General features: G+C 37.1%; 1 protein-coding gene across 1 annotated transcript; it reads right to left on the reverse strand.

The window, feature by feature from the left end:
* Nucleotides 1-877: 877 nt before the first annotated feature.
* On the reverse strand, nucleotides 878-20,981 carry rsf1b.1 (remodeling and spacing factor 1b, tandem duplicate 1). The gene is made up of 16 exons (XM_084105570.1): nucleotides 20,107-20,981; nucleotides 18,559-18,650; nucleotides 18,235-18,327; nucleotides 17,886-18,091; nucleotides 17,553-17,698; nucleotides 10,710-13,285; nucleotides 8,874-9,149; nucleotides 8,685-8,789; nucleotides 8,518-8,597; nucleotides 8,256-8,310; nucleotides 6,451-6,560; nucleotides 6,263-6,330; nucleotides 5,935-6,142; nucleotides 5,616-5,851; nucleotides 5,055-5,234; nucleotides 878-3,663 (listed from the first exon to the last, which is right to left on the reverse strand). The coding sequence occupies exons 1-16, from the start codon at nucleotides 20,435-20,437 to the stop codon at nucleotides 3,131-3,133; spliced, it is 5,295 nt and encodes a 1,764-aa protein (XP_083961696.1). The 5' UTR covers nucleotides 20,438-20,981; the 3' UTR covers nucleotides 878-3,130.
* Between the last annotated feature and the right edge of the window lie 231 nt (nucleotides 20,982-21,212).

Raw genomic sequence — 21,212 nt, forward strand, 5'->3', positions numbered from 1 at the left:
TTTATGAAAATATATTGTGTAAAAATAAAAATATCAATACCAACATATGGTGACTGACACTTGTGATGTAACATTTTTTTGCTATACCTCTATTTGTTTAGCTAAACTAATTTAGCTAATACAATTTCATTTCGTTGGCAATAACATGCAGCACAAATTAGGAATAAAACTACAGACCGAAGTCTAAAATAAATGTCTGTTTTCTTCTATTTTCACAAATTTGACGCCACCATGTGGTCACAATGAGAGTAGTGCCAGATTGACCTCAACAGTTCAAATTCCACATCGAGTTAAAGGGATAGTTCACCAAAAAATGAAAATTCCATCATCATTTACTAACCTCATGTTGTTCCAAACCTGTATGAATTTATTTCTTCTGCGGAACACAATTACTGTTGGTAATCAAACAGTTGACGGTAGCCACTGACTTCCATATTATTATTATTTTTCTACTATGGAAATCAACGGCTACTACTGACAACAGTTTGTTGGTTAAATTCTTCACTCATTCTTTTTTTTTTTTTTTTTAACAGAAGAAAGAAACTCATACAGGTTTTGGACTCATACAACTTGAGGGTAAGTAAATGATGACAAAACTTTCATTTTTGGCTGAACTATCCCTTTAATTGTTCCCCTCTCTTCTTCTTGGTCTATTGTTGTTGATATCTAGAAGAAACTAGAAAAATATATCGACGGGTAAAATATAACACCGACTGTAACAAAATGGCTAGCTCTTAGTTTGTATTAACCCTTTTCCCCAAAAACATCGATGTCAAAAGTACATCAGCCTGCCACGAGGTCACGTCATTTTAGCTCTAATAAATAGAAAAGGTAACAGTTAGCGAATCTCGGCACATATAAAAGCATTACACCGTCATTAAACAGGTTTCATTTCGTTTTTATTATGACAAATGTACAAGATAGTAAATCATATGAAAGAAATTACAATACAGTTAACAAAAACATCAAAAAGAACAGACGAACACAAAGGACGTTTCTAAAAGCTAAAACCAGACGGCATCTGTCCATCTGCTGTCAAACAACATCAGCCAATTGTCTTCAAACACTGGTGTCGACATCCCTCATAACAGAATATCAGATTTTTTTATGTGAAATACAAATATATACTGTGTCATTATAGGCTGGGCCTCAATTTTAAATCCATGTCTGTACCATTGATTTTTATGTTACACAAGAAACCAATACTGTTAATAGACAAAAATGCACTGTGGTCTAGTACCTAATGATGCTCTTGATCTCAGCATGTCAAATTATATTTGTAAAAAATAAGGGATGTTTTATTCTCAAAATCTGATGCCCTAATGCTGCAAGAGCAAATGAATCAGACTAGAAGATATGTGCATGCCAAGCAAAAAACATTAATGTACAAGACATTTTTACACCGCTTTTGTCTATCAATGCTGACATCAAAACAATTATACTGTCTGTTGGGCTTTTTTTAATCAAATGCTTTTCCCTCTGAGAACAGATCATTCTTAAATGTTTTAGCAATCAGTGGAAATGGGACAGAGAGACTGAAAACCCTCAAAGAAAAGACAAAAACAAAAAGAATGCACTGATGAAAATGAGACAGACGCACTACCACTTTGAAGTGGTACAAATGTACCTACAAAACAAATTATAAACAGATGCAATCATAAAAGGACTGCTATGTATACTTTAAATGATTTTAAAATGCTTCTAATATGTTACAGCAAAAACTACAGATATACACACCAGGATAATGCAAGACTATACCATGTTTCTCAGACGTGTTCATACATCTCAGAGGGGCGTCTCACATCACACTGCTCTCGGAAGGGTCGGAAATAATTTTTAATGTCATGAATTTCGATCTTTAAAAATAGACGAAACCAGGAGATGATGAATCTCTTCCTGTATGTCTTGTAAGAAAAATGTATTGCTTGTAATTGATGAAAAACAAAAAAACATTAATGTCATACATCATTAGTATGTTTTTAAAAAAGGAAAACATTACAATGAGTATATTCATATATTTATATAAAGAAAATTAATATAGTGCACCGAAACACAGACATAAGCAGGACATGATGGGCAAAATAGAATCCCTTTGATGGAATATCTGCACTAAAATGAGATGAACAGCACTAAACGTCAAGGAATCCCTCAGAGAAACACACCGGTGCGGGTGAGAGTCCTCAGCATTTGATCAACTTTGAGAGGAAAATTTGGCATTTGACGCATTGAAAAGCTGCCAGAGTAAATAGTGTTTGACTTCAAATTAAAACATGGTGCTAAAACAGTCCAAAGCAACAGGATTTGATGCGTTGTTAGTATGTTGGCATAAGAAAATGAGCAATTTTTCACTATTAGACATTTCTTAGAAACTTCCAGGAATCTTTTGCTCTAATGGTGCGAGCAGCTCTACGACCAAGCGATAATTTCAGGTACAAATTACAATTTCCGTAATAAATAGTATAACAAAACAAAGCTTATAATGACATCACTTAATAAAAACATTTCCCCACCAAATGACACTATGAAACCAATCGCTAGAAATTCAACTTCCACTCCAATTAGATTATAAAATATGAACGTTTAAAAATGGCATCTGAGTGGAACCATACGCTAATGTATTTAGCAATGTGTGGAATTTCATTGAAATCTGGTTTGTCTCTGGCCCCTCCCCTTTTGTACTGACTCCACCCACTTCCGGTTCTCTCTGAAATGTGCAACTGACAGCAGTGGAGATCAAAACGCATGTAAACTGGACAAATGTCTCTATGCCAGACGGGTGAGCGTGAGCATGGCTGTGTGATTAGTGTAAAAAGAGGTTTCAGAGGTTGTTTCCAGAGAGGGTTTGTTTGAGAGCGATCACTCTTATCGAACAAAAACAATACTTTAAAAGGAATATCTCGGGGAGTCTCTCGGAAGGATTGCGTTTTCCTTCCCTTGATACTTCTTGCTCAGTAAAATATTTACAGCTATTATTAATGTGCCACCGATGCCGAGCTGTCCCTGATCTGCTCCGCTGGCACATTTAACAGGGACTGTTGACATGATCCGTGCTGACGGTGCTGAAAACAGGATGAAGGTCGGGGGGAAAAAAGGAAAAAAATGTAAAAAAGGAAAGAAAAAGAATACCAAGTTATAGCTGTTCACTGTTGCAGACATAGTCTACGAGGTCTGTGACGCCCAAAAGGTCGTCTTCATCTTCGTCCTGCGCAGGGATCTCCAGGCCATTCGGCGCTGAGGATACAGCCGATGGGGCGTTGCCAATTTTAGGTGTCACTCCCACCTCGGGTCGTGGGATGAGGCCCTCTAAACCCTTCATTGGGCTTTGTCCGTTAGTGGGAGGAAGCTCCACCAAGTTGTAGTCTAGTGGACTGGGCCCTTTGACAACGGTCTCCTCTGACTCTTTCTCCTGTGGGCTCTTCTTCACCTCCCCTTCTTCACTTTCGCTGTCGTCAGAGTCGATGCGGTTTACACGCTTCCGGACGGGCCGTTCCTCTTCCTCGGATTCGTCTGAATCGTCGTCGTCTTCGTCATCATCCTCTGACTCCCTCCGGCGTTTAAGGGACAAGCGTCTGCGCCGTTTCCTGGATTCTTCCTCGGACGAATCCGCCCTCAGCTTCTTGGGCTTCCTGTCTTCTTCATCAGATTCAGCTGACTGGTAACTAACTGGAGGAGCAAGTTAACACACGGAGGAGACAGTTAAATCATGACAACAGTACGCATCAAATCAGTCTGAACAATTCAAGTTAAACTCACAATTAAATCACAGAATTTTTGGCTACAGTTTGATATATCGACCAGGCTGATAAGTTGACCTATATTTTGTATATTATTTTATATTTTTATATTTACTGAACATATAATAATATACTGTGTGTATATAAGAACATACTGTATAATACTACCGGTATATTTAATAAATAAAGTTTTGTTTTTAAAATAAGTCTTTTGCTCACCAAGACTGGCTTAATTTGATCAAACTTACAGTAAAAGCAGTAATATTGTGAAGTATTTGAATGATATTAAGCATTTTAATACTTTAGTTAAGTTTTATCAATGTTAAAAAGTTCATATTTTTGAGGACACTGTGAAAAAGAAAGTTCAAAAGAAAAGCATTTATTTTCTTTTGTAACATTATAAATGTCTTTACAGACACAGTTTAATGCATCCTTGTTAAAGGGGTGGTTGATTATGATTTCACTTTTCTAACTTTAGTTAGTGTGTAATGTTGCTGTTTGAGCATAAACAACATCTGCAAAGTTACAAAGCTCAAAGTTCAAAGCAAAGGGAGATATTTGCTTTCAAAGAAATTGCTTTTTAAGGACTACAACAAACAGCTGGTAGAGACTACACAACATTCCTCCCGGGTTAGTGACATCACCATCCCTCAAATTTACATAAACCCCATCCCCGAGAACGTGATTTATAGATTATCATAACTACACATAAGCTACATATTCATCAACTAATCATTCAGAAATGTCCTGTTGCATTCTACATGTTGTCACCTCTTCCTGAGTCTCTCCATCATTGTCTGACTCCGGTTTGAACATAAAAGGCTAAAAGTTTCTGAAATTTTCAGTGCATGTCTGTGTGAGGTAAAATGACACAAGCTGTTGAGGCTCCGCCCTCTGTGCCGGGAGCAGCAGCTCATTTGTATTTAAAGGGACACACACAAAAATGGTGCGTTTTTGCTCACCCTCAAAAAGTGACAATTTTAACATGCTATATAAAAATATCTGTGGGGTATTTTGAGCTAAAACTTCACATACACTCTCTGGTGACTTATTTTACATCTTGTAAAAAGGGCATTATACCACACCTTTAAATAAAAGTAATAATTTCTTTAAAAATTAAACCCATCTGATCCCAAACTTTTGAGAAAACACACACACACACCTGGTTCACTATCTTTGTGCTTATATCACTCAACCCTGAATAATTCTAGCAATATTATAGCAAGATTATAGTGACATTACAGTTATATACTGTATAGAGGTCAAAGTTAATGATTCAGGCTTATGCTGTGAATATGCATGGGTGTAAATGGCACTGACCTTCACTGTCAGAGCTGGAAAGACGTCTGCGTTTCTTCTTTTTGTCTTTGTTGGTGCTGGCCTGTGAGCCATCAGAATCTGAACTTTCACAGTAATTCACCTGCTGCTTACGGCTCCGATGGGACCGTCGAAAGCGGATGTCCAGATCGCTGTCACTGTATTCACTAGAGCCTTCTGTCACTGCATGCAAACAACCACGCACAATGGGAAGTCAAACAGATAAGTATATCAGTGAATAGAGTGTAAACCACAAGTATGGTACAAATTATGGCTTAAAACTCACATTTTTTATCTTTTTCAACAAAAAAGTTTTTTTGGTCTACCTCAGCAGGTCTAGGTCTTTTTCTAGCAATTAAATAAACATAAGAAATGAACATTAAATGAAAAATAACATTTCGATAATATAAATAAAAGTTGTCAGAATACATAACAGAATACCTCAATTAAATAACTCCTATGTTGGCTTGTAGATATTGATAAAGTAAACATTTCTTATGTTTATTTAACCATTTTTCTTGAGCTTGACCAATGCAGTCAATACTAAGAAACTAAATGCCTCACCCATCTCTTCCTCCTCCTCTTCATCACTTTCCTCCTCCTCTTCGTCAGAGTATCCTCTGGGTCTGCGTCTCCTGCGTGGCGGCTGCCTTCTGTTTCGACACCGGCTTGCCGCCTTTCTGTTTGAAGGTCTTATCCGCGGGCCGCCCGCATCGCTCCCGAAGTCACTGTCCTCCAAGGACCGGGCTTCTGCTTCACTCTCCGCCTCGTTATCAGAAGCCACAAACTCCTCTTCTGAACTGCAGACCAATCAGAGCAGAGTGAGTGTCATTTCACCACAGGATTCTGTGATACTTTAAAATGAAATGCTGTTGAACAGAACCTGTCGCTAAGACGGAACTCGTCTTCGCTCTCTTCCTCGTCCACAGTGCTGTCGCTGTCCAGATCGTTGAGACGCCGCCGCTTCTTCTTCTGAGCTGCACTGGGTCTCTGCGGCCGGCCGTTTTCCTTCCCTTCCTCCTGTAGAATGGTGGATATGTCCTTCCCTCTGTGGCCTGTGATGTTCGCCATGTCTTTCCCCCGGCCTGCTCCTGTTGGTCACGTTTGATCAGTCTAAACTCATACGTTCAAGCTCAAATATCAACATGATAAACCCTAGCGAGATGTAATGACAACTGCAGCACAAGCACTTGAAGGAAATGCTCCCCTACCTCCTCCTTCTGCCTCTTTGATGTCTTCCTCAATTGCCTCTTCGATCGCTTCATCAAACTCATCAAATCTGACAAAAATGTAACAATAAACAATGAATAAAGATAATGTAAAAACAGCACAAGATAATGAAAAAGTACAAATCTTATGTACATAAGATTATGTAAACCTAGCGGACAGATTGACATACCTGTAGCTTATGTATTTCTTTGCCCTGGTTGATCTACGTCCCCAACTTTTGCTCTTCTTCATCTCCTTCTCTTTCACCACCACCTCTTCCTTTTCTTCTTCCACTTCAACCTTCACCAAAAAAAAAAATATTTTTTACTTTTACTACAGAGTACTCCACTGTTCAAAAGTTTGTGGTCAGTGAGTTTTTTCTTTCTTTTTTAATTCAGCAAGGACACATAAAATTGATTAAAAGTGACCTTAAAAGTGAAAAAGTGAAAAAATGTATTACAGTTTCCACAAAAAAACTTCTTGATTCAGCTTTTTCATCACAGGAATAATTTACACTTCAAAATGTATAACAACAGAAAACAGTTATTTTAAATTTAAATAATTTTTCCCAATATTACAGTTTTGAATCAAATAAATGCAGCCTTGGGTGATAAGAGACTTCTTTTAATAAAAAAAAAAAACCCTTTAAAATCATCCCAACCTCAAACTTTTGAACAGCAGTGTAAATTATGATTACAAATTATTAAAAAATATGATTATGATGAGATTCCTCATTTGTAAGTCGCTTTAGGATAAAAGCGTCTGCTAAATGATTAAATGTAAAAGTTAAATGTGATGACAATTAAAAAAAAACCTCCAAATATTACTTCTAATTAAGCTTAAAAGGAAAAAAATAACTTCTCATGTGATTAATAATTTTTTCAAGTCTATTCTACAATCTTAAAACAAATTGTTCAGCTTTATGACAGCAGATTGATTACTTTTCACACTATTAAGCAGGGGTTTTTTCATGCCACCTGATCTGGTGTAAAAGTCGGATCAAGTTTTGGGATCTAAAAGCATTATTTAATTCACTTGTTTAATATGGTTCTTCTGGAATATTAACATTTTAAAATTAAATATCAATATTAAGAATTCACAAATTTTAACAAACATTGCAGGCCAGACCATACTTGAGTAAAAGTACAGATACCGGTACTTTACAGCAAAAATGACTCCATTACAAGTTACAAGTCACCAATTCCAATACGACTTGAGTAAAAGATGTTAAGTATTTTACTAGTACTGAATGTAGGCTCAAAGATGCACTAGTCCTCAACACCTGAGAAACATGCCAGTGAAAAACATGAAACAGTTGATTTGTGAAGAGAGCGATCACTTTAATTTTCTAAAATCAAAATAAAACTGAACACCCCAAAATTGCAAAAATCAAGGTCGACACAACAGCCTCTCAAACATCTACAAACAGTCAAGCTTGAGTGCTCAAAAAGAGCATAAGTAAACCAACATCCTTCAAAAACGTCTCTTCTATATAATGATAAATAAAATAATGTTAAGTAAAAATAAATATTCAAAGGCTACTTGCACTGGACGTGCTGGTTTTAGCCTCATCATCGGCTGCTTTCATGTCCTCATCTATAAAACACCTGCTATTACAACTACCTGCCAATTTGCTCACATTCACGTAAAGTAGCTATGTTGACAAGTTTGAGTGAGTAAGGGCAAATCACACATGATATAGTACCTTTAATGCCCTGTAGATGCCGATATCGCTTCTTTTGTAGCAGAAATAAACTGCTGCAGAAAAAGTTAGGTGCCATGCAAAATGTAATGAGTAATTGTATTACTCATCACAAATGTATTGGAGTAAAGAGTACATATACTTTTTCAAAAATGTTGAGTAGTTGAGTAGAGAATAAAAGTTGTTAATATCTTTGATACTCAGAAAAACTACAAAGTAGCCAAAAAGATACTGAAGTACAGAAACCAATTACATTTACTAAAATACTTTACACTTCTATTGCAGGCACTTACAGAGGGTGTGATGATGTTCTCCAAACTGATGCCAACATACACCAGTCGCTCTTTTCTGTGAGGAAAAAAACAAAAAGGACAATGTTTCAGGCCTGAAAATATTTCCTCATATGGACTGAACAGCTAACCTACAGGCAGACATCATGCAGCAGCATAAATAGTGCAAATTGATATTGTGGAATAGTTGTGAATAATTCAGGAACTTTACTGCAACAGCTTCAAACTAATTCACTTGAGCTGGTCTAAACTTCTCTTTATTCACCTTCGTTCTGCACGTTCTTTCTTTTTGAGGGCAGCATCCAAATTCAGCAACTGCTCTTCGAGCCTGTCGCAAAGTTGTTTCTGCAAGAGAGATAAAGAGGATCAGCATCTGAATAGCCAGGACTGTGTATTTCTGTAAAGAGAATCATGAAATCTGAATTGACTCACATGCTGGCAGGGGGGACAGAACCATTCCCCATCTGGAATGATCATGAGCGGAGGACGCAGACAGGCAGTGTGGTAGCCGCTGTCACAGGAATCACACAGGAGTATCTAGGTGAACAGAAATGAGAGGTTAGATGCAGAACTTTTGACTGCGAGTTGAAGATGAAGATGCTTTGCAGAAAAGTGTCGCACCAGCTCGGGATGATTGGGAAGGCCACAGTGTTTGCAGGGGTCATCATTGGGTACATCATCGTCTGATGAAGAGGTAGAGGAGTCCGAGCTGTTCCGCTCTCGGTTTCGGTTTCTCCTTCTCTTCTTGGACTTCTCCACCTTATAGTCTTCATCGCTGTCATCCTCCTCCGTCTCCTCGAACTCACTCTCGCTCTCCTCCTCATCATCGTCATCTTCAGAACATTTCTTTTTACGTCTCGTGCGAGACCACGGTTGTCGTTTTCGACGTCTCCCAACCTGGCGAAAGATGTGTTACACTGTAAATGACTTTCACTATCGTTCAAAAGTTTGGGGTCAGTAAGATTTTTGATTTCATGCAACAAAGACACTTTAAATTAAGCAAACAGTAAAGACATTTATAATGGTACAAAAGATTTTTATTTTAAATAAATGCTGTTTTTTGAACTGTCATCAAAGAATGCATCAGTTTCCACAAAAATATAAAGCAACTGAACTGTTTTCAGCATTGATAAGAAGAAGAAATGTTTCAGGGACATCAAATTAGAATATTAGTATGATTTCTGAAGGATCATGTGACACTGAAGACTGGAGCAATGGCTGCTGAAAATTCAGCTTTACCATCACAGGAATAAAATTACATTTTAAAATTATTGGCACCCCTACAAATTCTAACGAGTAAAATTTTAACTTAAGTATATTCCCATTCATATGGTTTGTTTTTAAATTCCCCTTAGTGATCAGGAACACTCAAGTGATACGTGAAGACTTCCTGTTTCACTAGGCTCTAAATATAAGGTGACAGACAGACAGAAATGATGTGTGACAAAAGGTTGTTGAGCTGCACAAATCATTAAATGGCTATAAGATAATACTTTACTTCACTATCTGGGCAATAGTTAAGAAGTTTAAATCAATTGGAGATGGTAACAATCTACCTGGAAGATGAGTGTCTATATTGGCCCCATATGTCATGCACTGAGAAGGATGGTTTGAGTTGCCAAAGAAACTGTAAGGATCAAAGTTGGAAAACTGCAGATGCTAGTTTGGGTCTTGGTGTTAGAAAGTCTCCAAAAAAAAAAAGCTTTTTGGAAAAACACCAAAGGTGGGTTTTACATAGACAGAAAAATAGACATGCAGAAAAGTACTACATCCCCACTGTGAAGTATGGTGATGTATCTTTAATCTTCCAAAGAACCTGGACAACTTGTTAGTATACAGCCGGTATCATAAACCTGTCAAGAAGCTTAAACTGGGCTGTGGTTGGATCTTCCAGCATGCAATGATCCAAAGTACATCTCAAAATAAACATAGTTCACTGACCACAGAATGAATGTTTTGCCATGAACATAGCAGTCCCCTGACCCAAACCCTATAAAAAAACCTGTGGGATGAGCTGAAGAAAAGAGTACACAAGCATGGACCTCTGAATCTGAAGGATCTGGAGAGATTCTGTATGGAGGAATGGCCTCAGATATCTTGCCATATGTTCATCAACCTTATTACACATTATAGGAGAAGATCCAGAGATGTTATCTTGGTAAAGGGGGGTTGCACAAACTATTAAATGAAAAGGTGCTAATAATTGTGGAATACATATATCATACATTTCAGAAGAAAAAAAAAGGTTTTATGATAAGATTTTTTCTTTCAACTATTCGACTTCAAAGGTTAGATGTATGTTAATATTTTGAATGAAAGACTAAGAAGCGAAATTGCAAAAACTAATTTTCACAGTCAGTTTTGGGTGCCAATATTTGTGGAGACCACTGTAAATATCCTGACTGAAACCACTAAATTAAATTATATAGTTTAATGTATTTTAATGTTGACAAGTACCTTTGGTTTCGTTTGGCCATCTGGCTCAGCTTTCTTCGGTTTCCTCTGGACAGATTCCTCATCCTCTTTTTCCTCATCCTCCTTTTCCTCATCCTCTTTTTCCTCATCGTCATCCTTTTCTTTCTCCGACACTGGAGTCGCCTGCTTCCGTTCCGCCCTCCTATCTTGGATCTCCACAACTTTAGCAGTGGGCCTGCAGATTCTTGGAGATCTCCTCAAGCATCTGCCCTCAGTCGTCTCAGACTCTGAATCTCCCTTGACCTCTTCTTTCTGGAGTTTGGCCTTCCGTCTGTGAGCTGGGATTTTGATCTTCATACGAATCCCTTCCTGTTGCAAGTTGGTCTTTTCTTGTTCTTCTCCCGTTTTATCCTCATCCTGACTCTCCTGAGACTTCCTTGGAGGCCGTCCAAGTCTTTTACTGCTTTTCACAGCTGCGTTGCTCTTTTCTTGAACATCACTGGAAGCCTCATGTTGTTCAGAAGTTGCGTCTTGCTCAGATTGTTTGCTTGAGGTGGTGCTTTGATCCACAGGAACATCAGTTTCCTTCTTACTTGCTCTTGAAGTCTCACATACCTCCTCAACAGCCGACTGTACTTCATCAGCTTTAGTGATCTCTGAATCAACTTCCATTTGCTTCTCTTTGTTCCCTTCTTCTGAATCTGGTTCCTTTTTATGTTCTCTTTCAGAAGGTTTCTCAGAACTGTTGGATTCATTGGGTTTTTCTGTAGCTTTAACTTCTTCAACCAATTTTTTCACTGAAGATTCTTCAGAGCTGTTTGCAGCTTCACCTTTTACATCATTTTCTTTTGTCGTTTCTGAATTCTCATTTTTATCCGTTTCAGCTGTGTCACATTTGCCCTCACCATCAACTTTCTCTGTGGTTTTTGGCATACTTGGCTTCTTTGTTGAATCAGAAACAGATGATTTTTCAAGATCCCTTGATGCCGACTTGGGGGAGGCAGACTGCTCTTGTGCTTTGGCTTGAGGGCCATCTGTATCTTCAGAAGGTTTAGAGGCAATGGACTGCCTTTCTCTATTGGTTGAGAATTTGTCTGCTTCAGACATATACTGTTTTTCAGTTTTTGAGACAGGAGCAACATGCTCTTTTTCTATGGTGGTGTCTGCAGAACTGTGATGAGTTTTTGTTTTGTCAGCATTCTCTGGCTTTTCTGTGCCAGAATGCAGTTTGATTACTTCACGGAAAGAGGACTCCTCCATTTTAGATGACTGGAATGGTTCAGTTTCCATTGCCGTGGAAGCAGTTGGATCTTGTTTTTTGGAGTTGTCCGAGTCTTTGGGAGATTTTTGACTTTCTTCTGTGAGAACTTTCTGTGACTCTTCTTCTGCGAGATCTTTTTTTGATTCTTCATTTGGGAGATTATTTATTGTCTCTTCTTTTGATGACCCTTCTTTTGATGACCCTTCTTTTGTGAGATCTTTCATTGACTGTTCTTTCACCAGATCTTTTGGAAGATTTTCCAATGACTCTTCTCTTGCGAGATCTTTTGATGATTCTTTGTTAGGGAGATCTTTCACTGCTTGTTGTTTTGACAGACCTTTCGTTGCTTCTTTTAAGTCTTTTTTTGCTTCTTCTTTTGAGAGATCCTTTGTTGCTTCCTTTTTTGAGAGATCTTGCATTGATTCTTCTTTTGAGAGATCTTTTGTTGACTCTTCAGGCAGTGTTGATGTATTTGCTTCTGTAGTTTCCATATTTTCACTAGTGGGGGATTTTTTATTTTCAGGTACTTCTTCAGAACCAGGTGTCTTTTCTGACTGCTCACTTACTGTTGAGATTTTTTCTTCCCCAGGGATCTTTTCGTGAGGTTGAGGAGTTTCAGATTTTGCTTTGTTCTCCTCTGCGGTGGCTTCACAAGATTTCCCAGGCTTCTCCACTTCCATCTGCTCTTCATCACACAATCTGGTTTCATTTGTGTCCATCTTATCTTCCGTTTGGTCATCCTTAGTATGCTTTTTTCTCTCATTGGACCCATCTGAGACACATGGGGTATTTTCTGAATAATTCTCTGTTCTTTCATTTTGAAAACTCTCTGAACCTTTTTGCATTTCACTTTCAGATGGTTTAAGGTGAGGGACATGGCCGTTGATCTTTTCAGCACTCAATCTGTTGTCATCAAAACATGTCCGTGATTCTTTCACCGAAGCAACAGGTGCATTTCGTACTCCTGCACTGTTGCTGTCGAAGTCTTCGGTTAGTTTCATCTCTCGCTTTTTTAGAGGGATTTTAGCTTGATGGTCATTTTTCAAAGTTCTCTGAGTCTCTTCTAAGGTTTTTCTCTTCATGTCATCGATCTGTTCTATATTATGTGAAGGTGTTGACAAGTCCTTGACTTTCTCCTCCTCATCCTGTGGCTCTTCTTTGATAGATCCAGCAATAACACCAGTGCAATTTGACGTCTCCGAATGTTTCTGCAACTCTTCCTTCACCTTCAAGCCCTTTTCTGATAAAGCATCTGTGGCCTCTGGATCTTCTTGCTTTGCATTTTCTTTCTCCAAGATGTTTTCCTTATTTTCAGAAGTCGATAAGTCGTCTTGTGACTTCTCATCTCTGATCTCCTCTAGAAGCCAAAACACACAGGAAAAACAATGAAAACCAGTCAAAAAACATTCATACCTAATTCAATCTGTGTTCAGTCAATACTATGGCGTATTGAGGGCAATACGGTGGCCGAGTAGCACCAGCAGTGGTTCACCAAAACATTTTTGGTATGTAAATGCTGTTTTATGTGAATATTATGGCACAAGTGAAGCACAAAGCTTTGTTTACAAAATAAATAATAGGTTAGCAATTAAATGTTACATCGAACCATGGAAACATTTGGATTCATGCCAAATGAAAGAGGAAGATGAGCCCATACATTTAACCCATTTGTCGGCTTTACATTTATACTGTTTTGCGATCTGGTCACCCTTATAATCCATTATTATTTTGTACATGGAATGTCTTGTTTCTTTTCCCAGATCTTCACTCCAGTCCTGACTCACCCATTTTCACATGGAATTATAAATGTTTCTTCCTTTCATTCCAGGGAACTACACTGCGACCAAAATGGTCGCATATGCGACCTTTTGAAATGCCATTGCGACCCTCATTTTTAATGGGATTATTTTTGCACCTATGTTTTAGGCAATATGCTATGATTTATTATGAGCATTTATTAAAACAGAAATGTGTATTTTTAGAATACGTTTTATAACGTGCTCCGAGCATTCAACACATCAAGTTGGCTATAGCTCCGCGACCGTTACTTAGACGTACCATTGTATCAGTGCTGCGCGAGCTCTCTCTCTCTCACAACACGGACGCGCGCACACAGAGAGAGAAGATAATTGTAAAATGAAAATTGACGGGCTATAGTTTAAATTTTGTTCTTGCTTGTTTTGTTTTTCTGTCAAAATGTCAGAAAGCATTTTGTATTATCCATCCGTGTTTTTAAAATTCGTTAAATGACGGACGTTTTACTGTTAACACAGCCCTCGTTATATGTCGGATTCGTCTAACTTATACTTGATATTATTTTTAGAATAAGTGATTCGTTATGCTATTATTGGACTCCTGTCTATTCATTGTCAACTGTTTTCTATAAATATGTTTGTATTGGCTAACATTTATTCAGCTAATGCGTGTCCTGTTTAAAATGTGCAATGTTCAAATGCAAAGACAGCACGTCACAAATAGAAGCCCTTTTCCCTGTGCTATTTAGTATCATATTTGGATATTGGAATAATAAATTAAGTAGCCTATCTTAATTGTACACAATGTTCCTGTTTTTTTTGTTTTTTTACTGTTTTCTAGGGGTTTCTTAATTTTAGACAAGTTGACCAGCACACATTATATGTAATGCAATGCATGTGTGTCCTATGTGTGACATATTTTGCAAACACAGGTAAAGATGCCCAATATCAGTAATTTCTAAAGTAAAAAAAAAAAAGTGTTTTGGAAAATATCTCTTTATTTGATTATCAGTAAATTTGTTTTCTATACAGAGATATCGGTGTCGGCCATAACAGCAATATTAATATCGGTTATTATCGGTATCGGCCATAATTTTCACATCGGTGCATCACTACTTAAGAGTTCAGGAGTCTGCCCATCTGTGCCAACCATAGCATGTTGAAATCCATTTTGCACTTTATTGTGTACTGTATTTTCTATTGCAGTAAATCTATCCCAACCAATGTTAAAGAAAACAAAAACAAAAAGGCATGTGGTTTAAAAGATGGCAAGTAAAATAAAAAGCACATCTGTATGCAATACAGTTTCATTATTGTTCATTATTATCCAGAGCAGCTAACTATAAATAATTTGTGCGACCAAATCATGTTTTGCGTTAGTAGTTAGTTAGTAGCGCAAGTGCCACCAGTGGAAAAGGTTAGTGTAGTTCCCTGCATTCACTTTTAATTTCTATATTCACATTCTTTACAGTGGTTCAATAAAAAAAAAACTGAAGTAGGACAGATACCTTTTTACTCGCAGATCAAATTTTAACACAGTTTGTGCTTGTTAGACATGATAAGGGAAGTCAAGTTTAAATAGCGCATTTCACACGGCAGTAATTTTGTTTCACTTCCTCTAGCAGCACAACATAAAATATAGCCTAAATGTCTTTCCCCTATGGAAAAAAAAATTTGCTCTTCAGACCTTTTACAACAAGTGTCAGTCACTTTGGAACATCAGAAGACATGAAGATATTAGACAAGATGGTATCAGTCGTCGGCGCCAATAGCCTCGTGGGCAGCGCGCCGACATATAGCGTAGTTGTGCTTACGGGTGTTCCGAGTTCGAGTCCGGGCTCGTGTACCTTTCCTGATCCCGTCCCCCTCTCTCTCTCCAACTTCGTTTCCTATCAACTAACTGTCCTGTCATAATAAAGGCAAAAAAAATCTTACATTTTTAAAAAGAAAAGTTGGTCTCTGGACATTAAAAAGTGTATAAATCACTGGGTTTTCTAAAGTGACACTGTCCAACATCGACACCAGCAGTAAAGTCACAGCGGGAGTCTGCGTCTCTCTTGCCTCCGCTGAGCACATTGAGTTTTAACAGACCCTCAAAAGCATGCGATGGGTTTAGTGGGGGTAATTCAGAGTGAATGGGTGAAAGTCACATAAAAGGAGGCAATGCCTCCATGGCGCTATGACTGGATTGGATATGATTGGTTCATGTGAGAAATCCTGCCTCTTGTTTTCACGAGTTTCCTGTTCACAAATCAGTATGAATAAAGAAAATGATGCTGTTAATGGGAAGACTAATTAAAAAGTAATTTGTTTTGATATCACCGCTTTATGTCAAGTCAAAATCAAATTTGAAATGCTCTGAAAACATGATGACTGTGGGGGGGTTTTAGTGAGCAATCAGCTTGGTGAAATTTAAATGTTTGTGACCAGTGTTTTACCAATGATTGATGAATGATGATCCGAAAATAAGTTGATTATTAAAAAGAACAGCTGAACAATAAAATATATTGTTTAAAGTATTACTGCATTTAGTTATTATTTTGTAATAAATGTAAAAATGCTTAAAAACACTAACTTGATTATATTTATCCTTTTATTAATAAAATAAAATAACTTTTTTATGTAATGTAATGTGTTAAAAAAAAAATTATATATATACTACAGTTATATATATAATATATATACAGTTATATATATATATATTATATATATATATATATATATATACACATACATACATACATACATAACCGGTCAAAAGTTTTAGATTTTTTTATGTTTTTAAAAGAAGTCTCTTCTGCTCACCAAGGCTGCATTTATTTGATAAAAAAAATTATTAAAAAAAAATTATTATTGTGAAATATTATGACAATTTAAAATGACTGTTTTCTATTTTAATATATTTTAAAGTGTAATTTATTCCTGTGATCAAAGCTGAGTTTTCAGCATCATTACTCCAGTCTTCAGTGTCACATGATCCTTCAGAAATCATTCTAATATGATGATTTGATGCTCAACAAACATTCATTATTATTATCAATGTTGAAAACAGTTGTGTACAATTTTTTTTTCAAAATTCTTTGATGAATAGAAAGTTCAAAAGAACAGCATTTATTTAAAATAGAATCTTTTCTAACATTATAAATGTCTTTACTGTAACTTTTGATCAGTTTAACTCATCCTTGATAAATAAAAGTATTGATTTATTTTATTTCTTTCCCCCAAAAATAAAATAAAAATTCTTACTGACCCCAAACTTTTGAACGATAGTGTTTAATGTTACAAAAGCTTTCCATTTCAGATAAATGCTGTTCTTTTGAACTTTCTATTCATCATAGCATCATGAAATAAAAATTAAAAAAACTGTTTTCAACATTGATAATAATCATAAATGTTTCTTGATCATCAAATCATCATATAAGAGTGATTTCTGAAGGATCATGTGACACTGAAGACTGGAGTAATGATGCTGAAAATACAGCTTTGATCACAGGAATAAATTACAGTTTACATATAATCACATAGAAAACAGCTGATTTACATTCTAATAATATTTCACAATATTACTGTTTTTGTTTGTATTTTTAATCAAATAAATGCAGCCTTGGTGAGCAGAAGAGACTTCTTTTAAAAACATTAAAAATCTTACCGATCTAAAACTTTTGACCGGGAGTGTATATATATATATATATATATATATATATATATATATAAACCTGTGAGGACTTCAGAACACCACTGCATGGCACTGATACTATAAACAACCCCCCTCCCCCCCAACCACTGGCGGTAGTTGGTCCATTATACAACCGCGGTAGCAAAAAAAAAGGCCACCATCACAGCCCTAGTCAATACTCAATATTTACATACCTTCAGCTCCCTCTTTCTTCTTGTTCTCCTCATCGTCTGGGTTGGGACTGTTACTAGACGAGCCCTCCTGATCCTTCTTTACTAGGAGCGCTGGATCAATCTGAGTCTTCAACAGACCAAGGATCTGAGCCAGGTCGTTTCTATTTCTGCAATGGAAAATAATGGATTTTCCCCCACAAAATCGTGCAAGTGAATGTTATCTCTTATTGCCATTTGGCATCAATGTTTTAATCACAATTTAACAGCCATCCAGTACAGGAAGGAAAAAATCTGTTATGCATGTTATGAAGAAGTGGATTTAATTCCACTGGAAACTGATCACAGAATGCCTACCTTACTATACACTTCCAGGATGACCCATCAAGATCATCCTGTTCTTCCACATAGATCCTCACATTATGGTCTTGGTCTAGCTGAAACCAGTACATGAGGCCATCTTTGTCTTTGCCGATTGGCTGAAGACGCATTTTATCCGGGTCCTCTTCATTGATAGCGGTCTTAAACTTGACATTGTCATCAAACTGGCATTCACACAAGTACTGTTTGAAAAACAAAACATTGTTAGGTTAAACTGTGTAAAAACAGAAATGTGTTACAAACACAACAATTTTCATGGATGGATGTGAGGTCCCAATGCAACTTAATCCAGTGTTTAGACATTAAACAGATTTTCCCATCTTACCTTCAGTATTCCAGTCTTACACTCCACTGTCATCTCTCGATAACCCTTCTTTTCCAGCTCCCATGCCCATGTGGTGTTAAAATCCTGACAGATCTACAGCATCAGATCAGAATAAAGCCATCAAAAATTAAACACTGATGAGACCAATATTGACTTAACACGGTCAATGGATTTTTGTTGTGCTCACAGCTATTTACATATTTATCACTGCTGAAATAATCCATAATTCACACAGCTGTTTAAATTTGACTGTTAAAAGCATAATGTGTGACATATGACAAGTCATTCAATGCATAAATTAATTGTTAACACTGATTGACTTACCTTAATGAGATTCTTCTCCCATCTGTCTGCAGACACAGACTTGCCAATTTTCCTCAGCAACTTCACGTGAAGGTCCACGAGGAGTTTGGGTACTGGGGACATAAAAGTATTTCAATTTTAAGCAAAATGCACAGCACAATTACACAGCCATGTTTGACGCATACATGTTTTTGTATGTTTTAGGGGAGTGGTTCTCAAACTACTGTGTGTCCGACTGGTCTGCAGTTCAGTTTGCGGAATAAAGAAAAAAAACTAACTAAATAGTTACAAATTACACTTTACAAAATGACAAAGAGCACCAGCATTGAATGAAGTGACTGATTAATCAATTCATAACCAGGCATTAACTGACTGTTTTAATATAGTAGTGTTTCTGTTCATTTAATAAAATACATTGACAGTAACACAGCAGTTTATGTAAGTGCTTGGTCCAAGCCAGCAACAGTAGGATCATTAATGTTCATTAGGAAAAATTATCAGTCTGGTCTGCACATTATAACTATTGTATTGTACACTGTACTATTGTATAGTATGTACATTAAATTGCCACTTAAAGCAACAACACAGTGTTATACATTACTGGACATTTACTATTGCTGTTGTTCTTGTACCTACCAAGTTTATTATCATGCTTCAATAAATGTGAAATAATGTGTCTGTCTCTACTGTAAATGTACCATAACAGTGATATTTTCTGCCAAAATACAATAACAACTACATTTATTATTACCACAACAAAACTAGTACTTTATTTTAATAACTCCAAGTTATACAGGTTAGAAGAGCATGAGATTTTAATTTAATTTCTGGGTTTAATATTACTCAATGCTGTCAACAAAACAACAACAAACTATTCAGAAGGGTTTTTACACTGTTTAATCAAAAACCTGTAATAATTTTTTACAGTTTTAGTGTAGTAACAATAACTACAACTGCAGCATTTTAGGGAGAAACGATGGTTACCATGTAACGTTACACATTTGTAAGGAAATGTATGGATATAACAATATTTGAGTCACTACAAGAGTCACTTCAGCTTGCATACCTAATACATTTATAATGCTGCAAAACCATCATAGATAAAATTTAAAAGTCTTATTGACAACTTTCACTAAAGTTTGACTCTCAAAATAATCCCATATTGTAATTTCTCCCTCCCAGCAGCGGGAGCAGGAAGTTTACACATTCTGCGCATGCGCGCTGCTCGCATCGCACCAATTCATGCCAAATTATTATTTAACTATGAATAAACACGAATATTTCGTTCATCGCAACAAGTGCGTTGTTATATGCAAATACAAGTGATTTCCCAGTGCAAAAGGTCGCATTTAAACGGAGATAAAGCAGCAATGTGTTTCTGTGTGCTGTGATGAGCAAATAAAGCGGAATAAAACCTCCCGTCCTTCAAAACGCCGAATTCAACAGCAGAAACGGCACATTAAAGACGCAAACAGCGACAAAAACACCAACACTCGCTGCTGGATTACTGAGCAGTTCGTTTAAACGCATGTAAAGCGGCTAAAGAGCAACAATGGAGGAGCGGCTCACCCGCGCTGCTCTCCTGCAGACTGCGCTCCAGCATCGGGAACGACACCTCCGGCAGGTCCAGCAGAGCTCCATACCGCTCCAGAAACGAGCAGATCACGGCGAAGCTCGGGCATAATCCCGTGGAAGAACCGTCCGCTGCCTCCGAGGCAGACATTATTCCGAACCGAGCCACTGGAGGACCACAACCTCCCCACAATGCACCGCGACTATGGCAGACACATGGCCCAGAAGCCCTTGCGCCAGAGACACTGAACTGATGTAAACAAACCAGCAGCAGCAGCAGAGAGACAGAAAGCGGGGGAACTCGAGAGGAAAAGAAACAAAGGCCCATAAACCAAAACCTCAAATGGCACAATATTCCACACTAAAAGCAAATACGAGACCAAAAATATAAATAATTAATTCTGTCACTGCCGTAAGCTGCACTTTTTAGGGACTCTTTCTCTTTGAAAGTGAGAGAGAGAAGAATTGGAAGAAAGAGACAACAGTGAACATGAAAGAAAGAGTGAGAGAAATCCAGACACTGGCGACATGATCTCTCCTGTTATTTGGAAATCTCCAAAAAAACTATATTTTTTAAAAATGTTGTAGTGAATAAGTTCACTAACAAAATTAACTCATGTGTATGACAGATCTCATTATGCATTCATAGGACAGGTGATTTAATGAAGCGTTAACAATGTCATAGGTTACCAGCAGAGGGCGCTGTCAGTTAACTATACTTATGATACTTCGCGTGCGCACACACATTCAAATTCATACTGGAGCAGAATTAATTTTTGTATATCTTTTATAAATCCATTGAATGGACAATTTACACATTTTTAAAGATTATTTATTTGTACAATTTACACAGAAATTCGTTCTACTTTTGTTTCATAAGGCCTAACTGTAAAAAATATTGTAATTTTAACTATAAAAGTCTTTAAATAATGCTACAGTAAAAACCTGTTAAGTTCCCTTATTATATACAGTATATATTTTACAGTAAAATACTGCTATATGTAAACCATGGAGGCGCCAAACCAGGAGGAAGGTGACCCATGGCGGAACTGATGGAGGAAGGAGACATAGTGGAGTTTTAGCCCAACCGACAGCGGTGATGC

Source organism: Abramis brama, assembly GCF_963993115.1.
Source record: "Abramis brama genome assembly, chromosome: 25".
NCBI lineage: Eukaryota > Metazoa > Chordata > Actinopteri > Cypriniformes > Leuciscidae > Abramis > Abramis brama.

Excerpts from the sequence above, each read along its gene's own strand:
- rsf1b.1 (XM_084105570.1), bottom strand. The coding sequence starts at position 20,437 with ATGGGCCTTTGTTTCTTTTCCTCTCGAGTTCCCCCGCTTTCTGTCTCT. Across the intron at positions 18,651-20,106 it reads TCTGCAGGAGAGCAGCGCGG|TACCCAAACTCCTCGTGGAC; the intron begins GTGAGCCGCTCC and ends TTATGTCCCCAG. Across the intron at positions 8,598-8,684 it reads TCTGTCCCCCCTGCCAGCAT|AAACAACTTTGCGACAGGCT; the intron begins GTGAGTCAATTC and ends TCTCTCTTGCAG.